The sequence below is a fragment of the Sebastes umbrosus genome, chromosome 9, assembly GCF_015220745.1.
Source record: "Sebastes umbrosus isolate fSebUmb1 chromosome 9, fSebUmb1.pri, whole genome shotgun sequence".
Lineage (NCBI taxonomy): Eukaryota > Metazoa > Chordata > Actinopteri > Perciformes > Sebastidae > Sebastes > Sebastes umbrosus.
The window spans coordinates 21021085-21037474 of NC_051277.1; the positions used below are offsets into that span (position 1 = coordinate 21021085).

General features: G+C 38.2%; 2 protein-coding genes across 3 annotated transcripts; one reads left to right on the top strand and one right to left on the bottom strand.

Annotated features, from left to right (window-relative positions):
- Window positions 1-8186: 8186 nt before the first annotated feature.
- si:ch211-153b23.4 (uncharacterized protein LOC335392 homolog) lies at window positions 8187-14582 on the bottom strand. The gene is made up of 10 exons (XM_037781071.1): window positions 14441-14582; window positions 13442-13579; window positions 11602-11715; window positions 9835-11496; window positions 9650-9749; window positions 9412-9560; window positions 9179-9291; window positions 8991-9080; window positions 8787-8909; window positions 8187-8683 (listed from the first exon to the last, which is right to left on the bottom strand). The coding sequence occupies exons 2-10, from the start codon at window positions 13494-13496 to the stop codon at window positions 8477-8479; spliced, it is 2613 nt and encodes an 870-aa protein (XP_037636999.1). The 5' UTR covers window positions 13497-13579; window positions 14441-14582; the 3' UTR covers window positions 8187-8476.
- On the top strand, window positions 14467-16265 carry si:ch211-153b23.5 (uncharacterized protein LOC321177 homolog). 2 transcript variants are annotated; one of them, XM_037781073.1, is made up of 5 exons: window positions 14467-14607; window positions 14993-15105; window positions 15313-15484; window positions 15580-15781; window positions 15881-16265. In XM_037781073.1, exons 2-5 carry the CDS (start codon window positions 14998-15000, stop codon window positions 16071-16073), a joined length of 675 nt encoding a protein of 224 aa, XP_037637001.1. In that variant the 5' UTR covers window positions 14467-14607; window positions 14993-14997; the 3' UTR covers window positions 16074-16265. The 2 variants fall into 2 exon arrangements, with proteins under 2 accessions (XP_037637001.1, XP_037637000.1); XM_037781072.1 differs by lacking the exon at window positions 14467-14607 and having other exon boundaries at window positions 14948-15105.
- Window positions 16266-16390: the final 125 nt, after the last annotated feature.

The following is a 16390-nucleotide window of genomic DNA, read 5'->3' on the forward strand; positions in this document are numbered from 1 at the left end:
TATTTTAAAACTGTGGGCAGCACAGTGTTGCAGTGGTTACCACTGCCACCTCACAACAAGAGGGCTGCAGGTTCAAACCCGGCTTTGGTGCCCTTCTCTGTGGAGTTTGCATGTTCTCCCCGTGTTAGCATGTTTTTTTTCTGTGGGTTCTTTTCACGACTTTTTTTAACATACTATACTGTGACTTTTTTTAACATGCTATACTATGACCTTTTTTTTTTTTTTTTTTAACTTTTTTGACATATTATGTGTTGAAAAAGTCATAAAAAAGTAATAGTATAGAATGTCAGAAAAAAAAAGAATGTCATAGTATATTATGTCAAAAAAGGTGAAAAAAGTCATACTATACTGTAGTATGTCAAAAAACAAATTGAAAACAAATTTTACTGAATTGTTACAAAGCAAATATAGTCTGTGATGGAATTTTCCATCAATTCCTCTCTTATTGGTAGAAAGGTCAGAGTGTTTGTCTGAGTGTCCCTCTGTTGACATTATTGGGTTGGATTCCTGTCTAGAGGCGCCACCGTTATCTGTACAGCTGGGTCTGTAGTGGAGACCGTAGAGCCAGTCGCTAGGGCAACCAGGGTCAGAGATGCCAGAGGAACGAAGTAAGTCATAACATGATAAGGGGTAAGACACTGAGCACCGGGGAGGAAGGACAGAGTTGTGAGGCCTTCACGCAGAGAGCATCTATTGTGGAGACCTGTCAATTCTCCTTGATCAAGCTTCAATAAACCTTCTTTTGTAAGACATCATCAGCTCCGGACCTCTTCCTTCCAAAGATAACTTGTGTATCAATTATTCCATCACATAGTCTATGTCTATAACGTATGTCTTTATTTATTTTTCTGGTACTTGCTGGTAGAACCCAGACCTAACCCTAACTTAACCTATATAATGTTTGCTTACCCTAAATAATATATAACCCTAACCCTTTATTTATTTTTCTAATATATTCAACTCTATGTGCTGGTAGAGGATCCCTTCAACATTTCCTTCAACATCTCCTCACCAACCTTGGCTGATGGACGTTACCGCTGGCGCCACGACCAGGGCAAGGCAAGGCAGTTGCTGAAACAGCCATTCAGTCCAGCAAACACCACCCCAGGAAGAAAACCATCCCGTTTCTCAAGGCTGGAGAGAACCCTAACCTAACCCTAATGCGATAACATAATGTTAGAGAAATTATTTAATAAACAGTCTCTGGTCATTCAGTTAAGAAGCAAATACCATTTATTAAGCAAATGCATTTGGGTCCATACAGCAGACAAGTCAGTGTACAAAGACAGAGAGCTTCCTCACTACAACATTCTTTATAATCTTGGTTTCAGCCTTCCCTCCCCTTTGTGACCCACACCTTATCTTGATTTAGCCTTCACTCCCCTTTGTGACCCACACATTCTGCCCTTCCTCTGAGTGGAAGATTCATTAAAAGAGATACTGGTGATTATAATGTTTTGAAAGAGTGATAACAAATGTATCTAAGCTAGGACAGTCTCTACTTTCCCAAAACATTCGGATAAATCTGAGTACACAAATGCTAATACAAAGGGACATGGTATTTTCTCTCACAATAACTACCACAGTAAAGTAAAATTTACTGCAATTTCTTTTGCAACTTCTTGCATAACCCCCCAGGAGACACTCGTCTCACTCCACTGTCGGGAACCGGGCATCGATCTGAGGGTGGGGATTGAACCCTGCTCTGCCGCACTCAGAACCCGGGAACTTAACAACCAAGCAACCAATGCCACACGCACTTATGACTATTCTCTTGGTATATTTGATTTCGTCATAGTCATACTAATCATAGTATGTCGAAAAAAAAAATCATAGTATAGTATGTCGAAAAAAATCATATTATAGTATTTTAATAGTGTCATTAAAATAAAAACGATCAGAGTATAGTATGTCGTAAAAAGACGTAGTATGGCATGTTGAACAATAAAAGTCATATTATAGTATGTCGAAAAAATTAAAAAAGTAATAGTATAGTACGTTGAAAAAATACATAGTATAATAGGTTGAAAAAAAGTCATAGTATTATATGTCGAAGAAAAGTCATAGCATAGTATGTCGAAAAAATGAAAAAGTCATAGTATTATGTCAAAAAAAGTCACAGTATAGCATGTCGAAAAATTAAAAAGTCATAGTATAGTATGTTGAAAAAACAAAAAACGTAATAGTATAATATGGCGAAAAAAAGGCATAGTATAGTATGTCGAAAAATACAATAAAGTCTTAGTATAGTATGTCAAAAAAATTAAAAAAGTCATAGTATAGTATGTTGAAAAAATCCAAATTCATGGTTTAGCATGTGGAATTAAAGTCATAGTATAGTATGTCGAAAATATAAAAAAGTAAATGGCCATGCCAGTTTTTCCTCACTAAAATTTAGCCCAACTTTGGAGCATTATTAAGCCTCCTTCACGACAAGCTATAACATGACATGATAGAACTTCCTTAGGTTTTCTAGTTTCATATGATACCAGCACCTTTCTTTTAGCTACAGCTACTGAAAGACGATAAAGTCAGCTGAGGACGCCGGTGTCCGCAAGGAGTAAAATAGGTCCTCTCATATTAACACCCTGAAGAGAGCTGTCATAATTTTTAAATCAATTTTCATTCATGGTGCTGCAATCCTCAAAGAGAGGTGTGTCTCCTATTCATAGTAATTATGTTATACAACAGGCTACATTTTCAGGCTTTTCCCAGAAGATTTGTGGTTTCAGGTACGTACATCTTTTGTTCTTTTTTGTTTGTCTAATTGTGTAAATTTCCATGACGGCTGGTTTGCAAACAAAGCTCAGCAACTTCACCCCCTGGAGTTGACTTACATACTGTTTTAAGAAGATAAAGCAACAATCATGAGACGTCACACGGAAAAAACAAAGTTTGCTCCAAGGAAGAATTGACTTTGGACTTTAGATTAATTCTCAACATGTTTCTCAGCAAAATGTATTATTTTGAAAGATTGGAGCAAATATGGTAAAAAAAAGTTGTTTTATAAAACGGTCGCTATATCGTGACAGTAGTACATGAAACAGGTAACCTGAAAAAAAGCATGTACCTCTGTGTCCTCCGGTGTCCTCCGGTGTCCTCCGGTGCTCCTAACGGCACCTGCAAGATTTCACATTCCGGAGGAAAACAAGCAGTCAGAGCTGATTTGGGATCTGCTGTCCAGCTGCTGTCTATGAGAGCCGGCTGTCAATCACTCGCGAACTCCAACCAAACGGTCAAACTAGGCCGCGCTGATCAAATATGTATCAATATTATGTTACGTTAATGCCCATTTCTCGCCTCAAATGTTTTCAGAAACATTGTGTACTATTTAGCTGTAAAATGAGAAAGTTTGAAAGTCTCCCGTCACGGGCTAGATAGTTTAAAGCCTGAAAACAGAGAGATGAGGAGGTGTAGAAGTCTAGTTTTCTGTCAGAACACTTAACCCTCATATTATCTTTGGGGTCAATTTGACCCCATTCAATGTTTAACGTCTCTAAATAAATGATTGACATCATTTTTTTTGCTTCATATTTAATGACTTTTCCTAATTTAATGGGAACAACTGGGTAAACATAAAATTAAAATGATGATATGTTTTCAATGTCCTCTACACATGCTGTACGCATCGGTGTTCTTTGGGGTCAATTTGACCCCAGGCTGTTTTAGCTGGATAAAACATATAAGAAATATCAACATTTTACACACATTTGTTTTGGATGATATTGAGGTCACTATAACATGCAACTTTATAATCTTCAAAAAGCTTTAGGGCCCTAACCTAACATAACCATAACTGTAGTAGTGCAAGAACCACTGATAGTTCAAACGACATGGGGGAGGGGAAACATCAATCGAGAACTTTGATATTTCCCCACGCTTTGGGGGCGGCAAAATATGGTTCCCGTGAAGATACTGATTTTATTTAAAGGGCTATTTAGGTAGTCAACAAACAAACAAGTACCTGACACATAAACTTGGGTAACAATTTTAATTATAATCATTTTCTGGAGGTTTAAATTGCTGGGGTCAAATTGACCCCAAGGATAAAAGATGTTAGTAAATTTGAAGGTAACAGGAGGGTTAAATTACAATATACTGAAAAGTTATTATGGAATTTTTTACAAAAATAATTCTTTTAGGAATAAATATTATTTTTCTTTACATCACTGTAATGTAACTTGAAGGATATGTGTTATGAAATGGAAATTTTCTTGAAGTTTTCTTCTTTAAAATATAATACATATTAATGAATAAACCCTTGTTTATTACAGGGTCGACGTTAGACCTACAGTGGTCGAAATATGTTGACTTTTTTAATGATTTATCCACTACAATAAAGGCTTTTTAATATATTGCCTTCCTCGTTCACACTTGTTTTAGTATTTTGGTGTGCCTGGATTGCCTTCCTGTCTATCCTGATTTTTTCTGTGTTCCAAGAGCACCCGGCATATTTTGCCTTACGGTTGAATACACAGAGCAACCAGTTATCTCTCTTTCCATACCCTTGTTTTCATTGAAATTATTTTCATGACACATCCTCTTAAAATGTCCCTCAATTATATCTGTAACAGTAAGGAAATATCTTTGGATTTTCCATTGTATTGTTTTCCCCCACATATGTCACCATAAAAGTATCTCAAACCTGCCCTGAAAGAACATATCTTAGGATTTCCCTGTGTAAAGATTAATTATAGGCTCATGATGAATTGCTGCTATTAATTTGTAACTTATTACCAGGAAACATTGGTAAAAAAACTATTGATACAGTGAATCATTAACATCTTCCATGGGCCAATTTGAAAGATAAAAATAACTCTTAGAATGAATAATGCATTCATGCACTTCCTTAAGGAGGGGCCGTACAGGCACGTAAGCGTAATGTAGTCATGCACAGAACAAGATGCTCTGCTTGCAGTGAAACACATCAGCACACAGTCTGAAAAAGTAAGAGCTGCTTGTACAGACAACACACACACACACATATTTACACATGCATTATGAGCGCTGACAAATGTCCACATAAATACACAAACTCTGTCTAACAGAATCACTGTTGTGAGAGGTTATAGTCTGAAGCCCTGTGTACAGATGTCCTCTCACTCGGCACCACAGGTTGTTAATCACTGTGGTTAATCTCCAGTCAAATTGTTCAAGTCAAACACTACAGACTGTTTACTCAGTGAAGGAAGGAAATAACAAGTTTCTGGAACCCTCTAAGGGTCTTAGTTCCTCACTAAGGTTCCTGGCAATAGTGTATTCATTGTAAGAGGTGAAAGAGTGTATACTTTAGATGATTCATCTAGTAAGAGTCAGGAAGTATTTCAGAAAAACAGATATATACAGAGCGTTTACTGACATCAGGAAACAGCAGTGTTTGCTTATTGATTTCTGCATCAGAAGATGAAAAGTTTTGGGTGTTTCTGCAGGCGTTTCTCCTGATAACACACAATCAGATTAATGTTGATTATCACTCTTTATGTGACAAAACCCACGCCCTTTGTTTTCCTGCACGTCTGCAGACTGACTCCATTTTTAACCGTAATAACTACACAAATGAATTTCCACTCAAATCTCCACTTGTCTTTCCTACCACCTTAAAGACATTTTTTGAACATTACAGAGAGGGTTCAACGAGTTTACTTTCAATCGCACTTGAACACAGTTTAGAAAATGAAATCAACGGCCACAAAATGGATTACATAAATTTAGATTCCCAAGCTTAAAGGATCGGTTCACAAGTTCAGGACTGTCTTAAAACAATAGTTAGGTGCCCGTATCAACACTGAAACAGATTGTGATTAATTAAACTAATGTGATTTCAATGTAAGTGATATGGGACAAAATACACAGTCCTTGATTTGAGAAAAAAATGTACTCAAAAGTTTATCTGCAGCTCATATGATGCTTCAGATATCCAAATTAGACAAACACAGTGGTTATCATCCAAAGTGTTTTTAGTACAAAATTCCCTCTATCCCTCCACTGCAGCTCAACAGGAAAACACAAAGAGGGAATTTTGCATTAAAAAGGCTGTAACTTTGGAAGATACCTACTTAAATTATCTAACTCCACCTGCAGAAGACTCATATTAGGTTCATTTTTGCATAGAAAGACGACTGTGGATTCTCTCCTCATCACAACATAGAAGGCCCATCGGGATCTCTTAATGGTCAGTATGAACATGAGGAATGATTACAGCAAGAAAACCCTGTTTCAGTGTCAATATGGGTACCTGACTGTTGTTTTAAGACAGACTTGAAAAATTGCAAACCTATCCTTTAAATTCAGGAAATCTCCAGTTGTACTAAGGCCTGCTTTGTGGCCATTATGAAACAGGGTGCTACAAAATCTTGGTTTGACCAATCATCAACCTTAATCCTAATCCACATGATAAATATAAATCTACAATCCACATTATTGTGAGGACAACTGAAACTCAATGGTCATTATCCTGCGACCGTCACAGAATAGTGTGAGTGATCTTAATTGTGTTTACTTTGTAAAGATGATAAAAAAAAATCATATTTTACCATGTCCAACAAGAGAATGACTTGCCAGCATGTGTTGAAATAATAAGTGTAAACTGAATTGAGGCCCTTTTCACAGCAGCCATGTCATAACAGGGTAAACACAGGTGTGATTGATAAAATGAATTATGGTCTATTGTTCTATTTAGTGTGCCACAGCCTTTCCAGTGAACCAGCATGCACAGAACCAAGGCCCTGGCCCAGCTAAATAGAACAGGGCCATCAATAATGTTATTAATCACACCTGTGTTTATCCTGCAATGACATGTGAAAAACGGCTGCTGTGAAAAGGGCCTATTCTCGTAAGAATTGACGTTCGCTTTCACAAAGATGCTCAAGATTTCTCCTTATATTTCCTTGTCCTTATTCCTTTCCATGTGACGTTTCATCATTGTTGCTGTATCTTCACAAAACAGCATGTAAGGAAATACCAGCAGGTCAAATTGCTGAGCTTTGTTTGCAAACCACCCACTATGAAAATGTACACATTTACACAAACAAAAGAGGACTAGCGAAGTACGTAATTTAACCCGAAAAACACCAATCTTCCGGGAAAAGAAAAGTGAGCATTATGCCTTTACTGGCAGAAAAACTGTTGCATAATAGGATATTTATGTTTTTCTCAAGTCCTGCCCATCATGACCTCAAGTGATGGGTCAGCTGAGATTTTACCTTTAGAGTGATCTAATTTTTATTTATCAATATATTTAGATATCATTTTTTTAACTGAAATCTTGCCCCAAACTGGTTGATACCCTTTTTGGTTTCATGAAATTAAAATGTGATTTCAGGGTTTTTATATAAAAGCCCTGCACACCCACACAGGTGTTTTCAGATACTCTGGCTATTTAGACCTGTCAGGTTGGAGTTGGGTGGAGATATGCTGGAAACTATTGTACGTGATGTCACCAAACTCTATAAACTAAAATCAATAATAGTGTAATTGCCCTGCCCTAAAACGTGCAACAAAGCTAACAGAAGAGTGACTGAGCTTTCAATAAAGCATAGTCTGTACAAGAGAAGAAGTCTAATGAGAGGTCTAACTGTGTGCGTGGACTTGTATGTTGGTGCTTTAAAATATATATGATCTTTTTTTTTTATGTTGTTGAGAAAGATGCTTTGCATATGGGTATTATTCCAAAATGTTATTTATCCACAATGAGACATTTTCCACTTGAATCAGCCATCATGAAACATTTGATAAACATATGTGATTCTTTCATGCAACACTGATTTTTGTTTTCATATTTATTAATAATTTTATCACATTTATTTTGTCTTTGGATGTCTCTTGACTATGATACACTGCTAACACATGTACTTAAAATTGAAGAGAGCAGCCAGTATGAAAAAAGTTTGTCTTTTTTGAATGGGTTTTATTTCCTTTTGAAATGAAGCTCATTGTAATTGACTGATTAAGTAATATATACTTGTATACTTATGTGGCTATGTTTCCCTATGCATATACTGCTTTACATTTTAGAATAATAAGGCCTGTAATGCACAATTATCGTGCATCAGGTAACTTTCATTGGGCAGTGATCTGTAAATGTTATTATGAGTATGTTTCATAGAATAGAGTAAAACACAGTCAATAATATATTAAAACAGTATTGTATAAATAGCTGCTTTTGGAAATAATTTAATGCATATTTTATCATGAAAAAGTATATACAGTACATTCATGTATTCAAAATACAATTTTCAGAAAAAAAAACAATTAAAAAAATTGTAATATAATACAAACAGTACAAAACACAAATTAAATGTATCCAGCTCATCATATTACATTAGAGTCTGTGTGCATACGATATATGCATTATAGAAATGGGTGTGGCAACTATTACATTTCCATCTGTGCGTGGATTTTTCATTTAACAATAGGTATGTGTGTACATCTGAAATTACATTACATTTTAGCAGCATTTGTAAGCAGTGCATTGATACTATGGCCCATTTCTGAGGACTGGACTTTGTTCAGGTGAAACTGTGGACGGTGTTGAGTTTCCACTTCCTCTCCCTGACTCTGCTGCCTCGTCCTCTCCTGAACTTTTGTCCCTTTGTGTATCTGACAGATGCAAATCATGTTCAAAAGCAGGATTCGTCTGCCCATGTCTGCGCTTCTTCTGAACCTCCTCGAAGATTTGAAGAACCTTCAAAGCACAAAAACAAAAGCAATAGGCATCAGTGTAAGCATACACTAAACTGAAATTGTGAATTTAGAATGAATCGAACAAAAAGGGATGTTTATTTTACCTTGGATTTAGGAATGAGACCCACTCTGAAGAAACCAATATGCCCTGTTTCAATCTTAGTGCAGTCCACCACAGTAGATGCAATGTTCTCTGGGGAGGGTCCGTCACACAACACTCCATCCACCTAACGGAGCAAAATGCACGTGTACTGCAAAAAATAATCCACTGCCTCTGGTATTCATTAACACTGAATTATTGTCCTCACCTTTTTGCCCAGCTTGGCGTAAACTTGGTTGTGGTGAGTTGTGTCGGCCTCGCCTGTAGGGTTGGCTGAGGTCACGGCGACGGGCCCCACCTGCAAGAAAAAAGGTTATTAAAAGTATTTACTAAAGGGTCTGCTGACTAGTTTCAGTCACGTTACAATCTGTAGAGATTACTTCCTACAGCCCTTACCAGATTAATGAGGTGTGTGGCCACAGAACAGTCTGGGATTCTCATTGCAATGCTTTGTGGCGTCCCTATGTGTTTGGCAGCATCTCCTAAACCAAAGGTGTCCATCCACGGGCCTGTGTGAGCCAAGAGACCAATATGATGCTCATAAAACCCCCATCATGCAACGTGAGCACACACACACACACACACACAATGTTACTCATACAAATATGCATCCATAAACGCACACCTACCCCTGGATATAACCATGCTAATGGAGGAGGGCCACGCAGCCTCCATGAAGTCCAGGAGCAGAGGGCTCAGCAGGTGTCGCACCGGCTCCAACTGCTTGATGGAGGAGATCCACAGGGACATGGGTCGGTCCTGTGCCTGCTTCTTCACCCTGAAGTGAAACACAGCAATTAGAGAGTAATGAGACGGAATCAATAAATGAATGCAGATAAGCGCACGCTCATGAAAATAGAAACTCACTTGTAAGCTTTGACGACTGCGTCGGGCCTATTGCAAGCTGCCACCAGCACATACACCGTGTCAGTGGGCATTCCACATATGCCACCATTTTTCATGATTTCTGCAAAAGCAAGAAAAATAACATCAAATATGTAAACAACTGTGTATTTTTAAAAATCAACATTGATTTCTTAACAGATTCTCACCTGCAATCTGTTGGACAGACGAGGCCTTGCGGGCTGGTACATGCGGACAAATATCTGCGCCTCCCCCGACCCCACTCAGCTTGACTAAAGGTTTTCCCAAGGGGATCTGGGGGGACTGGAAGGTGCTGTTGAAAATGTGCGCCAGGAAACAATAAAAACTGACCAGACCGAAGATGATGGTGACCCCTATGTCATAACCATAAGGCAGTGCACCTAGTGCATCCAGCAGGAAGCTAATAAGGATGAGCTGGAAGGTGAGGGCGTAAGCAAACCAGGCAACATTTACAAACAGGGCAGCAGCTGTCACTAGACAGTTAAACAGCATGAAACTAATGATACCAACAGCCACGTTAAAGCCTCTGGTTTCACCGTACAGGCCACCGTATCGTGTCAACCCCCACACCGCCCACATCATGCCGTACAGAATAAAAACTGTGCTCTCAAAGGTTTTACCTCGAGCAAAAGCTACTGAACCGCAGAGCAGATGGAGCACCCCTCCGGCCACCACCACCCAGGGCAGAACCAGCACAGACAGAGGATCTCTGTCGCCAACTGTGGCTGTGATGGCGAAAGCAGCCAGCACACTGCAAGCAAGGCCTAACACCTCTGCATCAGCATACTTGGAGTAGCCCAGGTGAGGTGCATGGAGCTCTTTATCATGGGCTCTGAGAGTGAGACCCTGTATCCTGCTTACTAAAGCCTTGAAATAGCCCTGCCCTGTAGGGATCATTGTAGTGGAGACCATATTGAATGTGGTAATTAAAAGCATGCCAGCAGAGAATACAAATATAGCTCCCTGTACACCCTGCGTGCCTCCTTGGAAGAAGCCTTGAGGCTGGGCTGCAATGGCAATACAATAAGCTGTAAAGCACAAGTGATAGAGCCCCTCCAGCAAGCTCTTCTGACAGCTGAACAGAGCCAGGATGGAGAAGAGCACAGAGAAGACAACGGGGAAGGGAACAGGGGAGACAGGCTGGATTGAGGAGGATAGGAGAGCGCTGTAGCCTTCTGCAAATCTCAGCAGAGCGGTGAAGCCGTAAAAAGTGGCAGCTAGTGTGTCCATGGCTCGGTAGAAGAGGACACACATGCCAAGCTGGAAGACTCCAGCTGTCCACAGCCAGGGGACGTGACCGATGGAGAGCTGGGGGACCACGCCTAACAGAGGACAGACTAACACAGAGGCGGACAGCAAGTTCATCACCAGACCTACTGACACTGCATCACTACACCTCTGGTTCTGCTCTGCTTTCCTCTTCAGGCCCAATCCTGGAGGCTCCACTTTACCACGAGTGATGGTGGACAGCAGACGTCCAAACCCAAAGTAAACACCCACCAGACAGACCAGGAGGTAGTTAGCAGCTGTGGCAGACTGACCAAAACCAGCAGCTGATAAACCGGCAATTTGATGAGCACATGCTAAGCCAATGCCGACAGCTATGAGAAACAGAACTGCTTTCTTTACGACGACTGCTACAAGGCCTATGATGAGCAGGGCTAAGGTAAACGCCGCCAGGCCCGGGACCAGAGAGGATCTCAGCTCTGTGGGCTGCAGCACCCCTTGACCCACCAGGATGTACACCAGACCTGAACCACACCACAGGGCCGAGACGGTCAGACACAGAGAGGAAAACAGCTGGGCGTGGGACAGACTTCGACAGATACCTGAGATATAAACAGAGGAGAGGAATACAGGTTTTACACATATAAATCAACCAATACTACAAATGAATGAATCAAAACTTGTGATAAACATTCATCAAAGCCAACCTGCATAAGCTAAGAGGGCTGCAATAATAAGGAGCAGAATCCCCAGTGCAGTATGGGGGATGAAGTCTTCTTCAGGTGAGCTGGCATAGTTGTTCACCAAAAGCAGGAGAGAACCTATAAGTCAGAAAAAATAACATTAAACATTATTATAATATTATATTATTTTTTTAAATAAGCATCTGCCTAGAAGTCTGGCTAACTGAGAACCTGTTTTAATTTCCTCACATGATAACATATTCTATGTAGCTAATAGTCAATTTAATAAAAAATATCTGCATGATTGGTTTTAAGAAGTGAGATGTTTTCTGATATTAGCAGTAGGCTCTTCTTTAAGTTTCTACAGCTTGAAACGTAAAAAACATGCGTTATAAAAACTGATCCTGAACTAATATGTCACTTTATTTTTTTATTACATTTAATTATTAATAAAATTGGTTTCTGTCAGACTCCACAACCAGCACTGCTCCCAGTAGACCACACACACACACACACACACACACATACCACAAAACTGACAAGAACTGCACTTTACTGTACACCCACTGTCTATCAGTACTACTCAGGTGTAATTCTCACTGTGCAATATCATTTTCCACTTGTGCAATTTTGTTAATAGTCTGTTTATTATCAATACTGTATATACTGCTCCTATTTTTATACTTCCTTCTATTTAAATGGTTCATATTTTGTTACACTTTGTTAAGCTCTTTTTTTTACTTTGTTAGCTGATTCGTCTTGTTTTTTGCACTATCCCCTTTGCTGCTTTACATTGCACATTTCCCCCTCTGCGGGACTAATAAAGGAATATCTTATCTTATCTTATATTATATTATCTTGATATTAGTGGTTGGCTACTTTTTTTTTAGGTTTCAAAACTTACACAACATTACTTTGGAATTTTGATATCAGAATATAACAATATAAATAAATAAATAAATAAATAAATAAATAAGTAAATAAATAAATAAATAAATAAATAAGTAAATAAATAAATAAATAAATATAACAGCAGAAAGTAAACTGTAAACAATTGCTGTTAATTTACAGCAGGATTTCAACAGTATTAACCTGTTATTGCTAAAAAACAGTGCTTTACTGTTAATACAAAAGAAAACCTGTTAAATTACGCTCATAGGCCGTTTTTTAACTGAACTATAATGCATTCTTAAAAAACAGCACTTTACTGCTGATTAACTGTCTAAAGTATCATCAGTAACAGTTTCATGCAGTATTTTTTTTATTCTGGGACCTGATCTGCACATGTGAGGCTTGTACATTGTACATGATTGTAAAATCAGTGAATTAGCTTTATTGTTCTTCACTCACATGTTGTTATGGTTTGCATTCTGTGCATGTAGCCAGATATAGAGAGACATTTTGGGAAAAGTGTCAACAAGTGTATTATAGCCTTTTTCCTACCGAGTGCCTTTAATTGTATTTAGTGTGACTATTCCTATGTCTGTAACCTGCTGAGTCTATTCATCTAGGCAACAAATAATGTTTATTAAAATGTATGTAAAAAATAAATAGAGCATTAAAACAAATCAGTAAGATAATGTAAAAGAAAGGTGAAAACAGCTATATAATGTATCTTTAAACAGTAAATTAACTGTAAAAAACTGTGAAATTAATAAAAACAGTTCAAACAGTATTTTTCATTAACAGTACAAAGCTGTAAATTTCAGCGACAGTATAATAATGTTAATTTTACAGTAACATAAAGGCAACCCTGCTACCAGTTCTTTACTGTTATTTTACTGGGAAGTTCTTAACAGTGTAGTCTTATGACTGCAAATGCAAAAAATAACAAAAAAACTGTCGTATGTAAATAAAAGCTCACCGCCAGAGATGCCCAGTATGCCGACGGACACATGCAGTGAGTGTTGAGCCATCATAGGAGTAGATGCTGAAGACTTGAGGCGCAACTTTATAGCCAACAGCTGCGTGTGACGTCAGCAGCACGCAGGAAAAACATGAGCTGCACCTCAACGGGGAAAAAACGTCAGGTGCGTCACAGGAGAGGAAAAATAGGCTCTTCCAGAAATTACAGTAAATATAAAAAGTGATTTCCTCATTATGATTCATTATATATACGCAGAGATATCATGTAGGCTGATTGCGAGTAAATACACCTGCACATTAATGGTATTTAATCGCAACTTAGTCTAAATATCAACTCTTTTTTTCCTTGTTGAGTATTAGGCAAATGCGATAACTTCATATATAATTTTTAACCAGTAAAATTACAGATCTGGTGATTTATGTATTATGATTCTAGACCTCCAATTGTGCTTCATAAAATGCAAGAATGACATTCATATTCTATTTAAAGCACCTGTTATTTTTTTTAGTATCCTATTCATATCTGCATATCATTGGTTTGAGAGATGTTTTCTGATATTAGCAGTAGGCTCTTCTTTAAGTTTCTACAGCTTGAAACGTAAATAAAATGCGTTATAAAACGTTTTTTTATTTTATTTTATTTTTATTACATTTAATTATTAATAAAATTGGTTTCTGATATTAGTGGTTGGCTACTCTTTTTTAGGTTTCAAAAAACTTACACAACGTACCTTTGAATTTTGATATCAAAATATAACAATATAATAATAGCCTAGTCCTGAATTAATTAATGTATTGTTATCTATCAAAATATTCTATAAAGACAATTATCAAATAATTCTTAAAACACATAGGATTGAACAGCAAAATAAATAAATCATGTAATTTAAATGTTTCCTCATTATGTCACTTTTATTGTTCATTGAAAACTGAGTTGAGTGACTCAGCAGTTTACCTCCAAAGCTGACCATGACATTGCAACAGTGTGTCTGGTTACCTTTGCTGGTGTATGATGTCAGCCTTTAGGAAAGAGAGCAGGTTGTGGGAGGAGACAGAGAGGCAGGACTATAAAGAGTCTGCTTCAGAGGTAAGACCGCACACTTCTGCTGCTCAACAGCTCCATCACACACAGCCAGGCCACCTGTCCTACTGTACCTATACAAGGTGAGATCTATCTACACTGTCTTAACATCTATCTAAACTTAACCAATGCTTTCTCCTAATATGTTAAGAATAAAGGTTGATTTCAGACGATAATGTTATGATTCAATGCAAAGTGTCTGACACATATTCCTTTTACAGTACTGCATTTTTATTCATATCAGTGGAGTTTGGCGTAGCAGACTCCAACCTCTTCCTGTAACTTCTCCTTGGTGTCAACAATGTTACCTGGCAACAGCATCTCCTGTGACTCCTCTGTCACCATGACTCTGTAAATTTTGTATGTAAACAAGTGCAACAGGTAGCTCAGGAGCGGTACTCTTCATGTCTGATGATAAGGTATGTAAACTCTAGATAAATGTGTTTGCTTTATATGTGTGTTTTATAGGAACCATGGCAAAGCGTGTTGCAGTTATTCTCTCAGGCTGTGGAGTCTATGACGGCACAGAGATCCACGAGGCCTCCGCTGTCCTCGTCCATCTGAGTCGTGCTGGAGCAAAAGTAAGGGCAATTAAAGATGTTAACTTATGATACTTATTACAGTTATTTTATGTCAAACTTCTTAGAGGGACTTTGTAGCTTTCACGTCTACATTTCGGTCTATCATTTAGCAATACAAGAGCAAGATATAGTTGGTCTTAATGACAACTCTTAAAAGGCCCCACAGTCCTTAGCTACAGAGGCTAAGCTTTACATGCTTCATTTCAGGTGCAGATGTTTGCGCCGAATGCAGATCAGATGCATGTTGTCAATCACTGTGAGGGGAAACCTACAGAGGAGAAAAGAAACATCCTGCAGGAAAGTGCTCGCATCGCCAGGGGTGAAGTCACTGATCTGGCCAAATTAGATGTTTCAGCATTTGATGCCCTCATCCTCCCAGGTTCGACCGTGGAGTCAAATATTTTCCGTATTATTTCTGTTTTTTCACTTCCATTTTTGCAATATTATAAACAAATCCTGTGTTTTCTCATTCAGGGGGCTTTGGTGTGGCGAAGAACCTGAGCGACTGGGGAGTGAAGAATAAGGACTGTACCATCCAACCTGATGTAGAGAAGGTCATCAAGGCTTTCCACAAAGCCAAAAAGCCGCTAGGCATGTGTTGCATCGCCCCCATCCTCGCTGCCAAAGTCCTGCCCGGCTGCGAGATCACTGTGGGACAGGACAAAGAGAGTGAAAAGTGTGTGAAATAGTGTGTCATCATCAATCATCTATGTATATATATTTATAAAAAAGAAATCACTCAACAGTTCTAACTTTCCTTCTTTTTCATCTTTAGGTGGCCGTATGCTCAGACAGCAGCCGCTTTGAAGGAAATGGGCTGCAAACACATCAACACGGAAGTGGACAAAGCACACGTTGATGTCAAAAATAAGCTGGTCACCACATCTGCATTCATGTGCAAAGCTCCCATTCATAACGTCTTTGATGGAATAGGAGTCCTTGTTAAAGAGACACTGAAACTGGCTTAAAAAGTCTCTAATTAAATACTGGATGTTTGTATCTATTTAAAAACATTTGTGATTGATTGAATTGTGAAATGTGTCTATACAAGCACTGTGTCTAATATCAAGTTATCTCTGAGCATTCGTCTGATGTATCGTCAATGAGTTGTTTTGAGATGTTTTGAGATGTTCAATAAAAGTGACTCTACTAATTACAAATTTGCATTTTTTTTATTTATTAAAATAAAACAATGAAAATCATAAATACTTTAGGATAATAATCTCATAAACTCATATATACTGTATATTGTATTAGAAAAAGGATGCGCTTCAACAATGAGATT

What these genes read in the sequence shown, in the direction of transcription:
- si:ch211-153b23.5 (XM_037781073.1), top strand. Translation starts at nt 14,998, where the DNA reads ATGGCAAAGCGTGTTGCAGTTATTCTCTCAGGCTGTGGAGTCTATGAC. An exon ending in TGAGTCGTGCTGGAGCAAAA is followed by an intron (nt 15,106 to 15,312) that starts GTAAGGGCAATT and finishes GCTTCATTTCAG; the next exon opens with GTGCAGATGTTTGCGCCGAA. An exon ending in TGATGCCCTCATCCTCCCAG is followed by an intron (nt 15,485 to 15,579) that starts GTTCGACCGTGG and finishes TTTCTCATTCAG; the next exon opens with GGGGCTTTGGTGTGGCGAAG.
- si:ch211-153b23.4 (XM_037781071.1), bottom strand. Translation starts at nt 13,496, where the DNA reads ATGATGGCTCAACACTCACTGCATGTGTCCGTCGGCATACTGGGCATC. An exon ending in AGCCCTCTTAGCTTATGCAG is followed by an intron (nt 11,497 to 11,601) that starts GTTGGCTTTGAT and finishes TTTATATCTCAG; the next exon opens with GTATCTGTCGAAGTCTGTCC. An exon ending in CCACACACCTCATTAATCTG is followed by an intron (nt 9,081 to 9,178) that starts GTAAGGGCTGTA and finishes TTTTTCTTGCAG; the next exon opens with GTGGGGCCCGTCGCCGTGAC.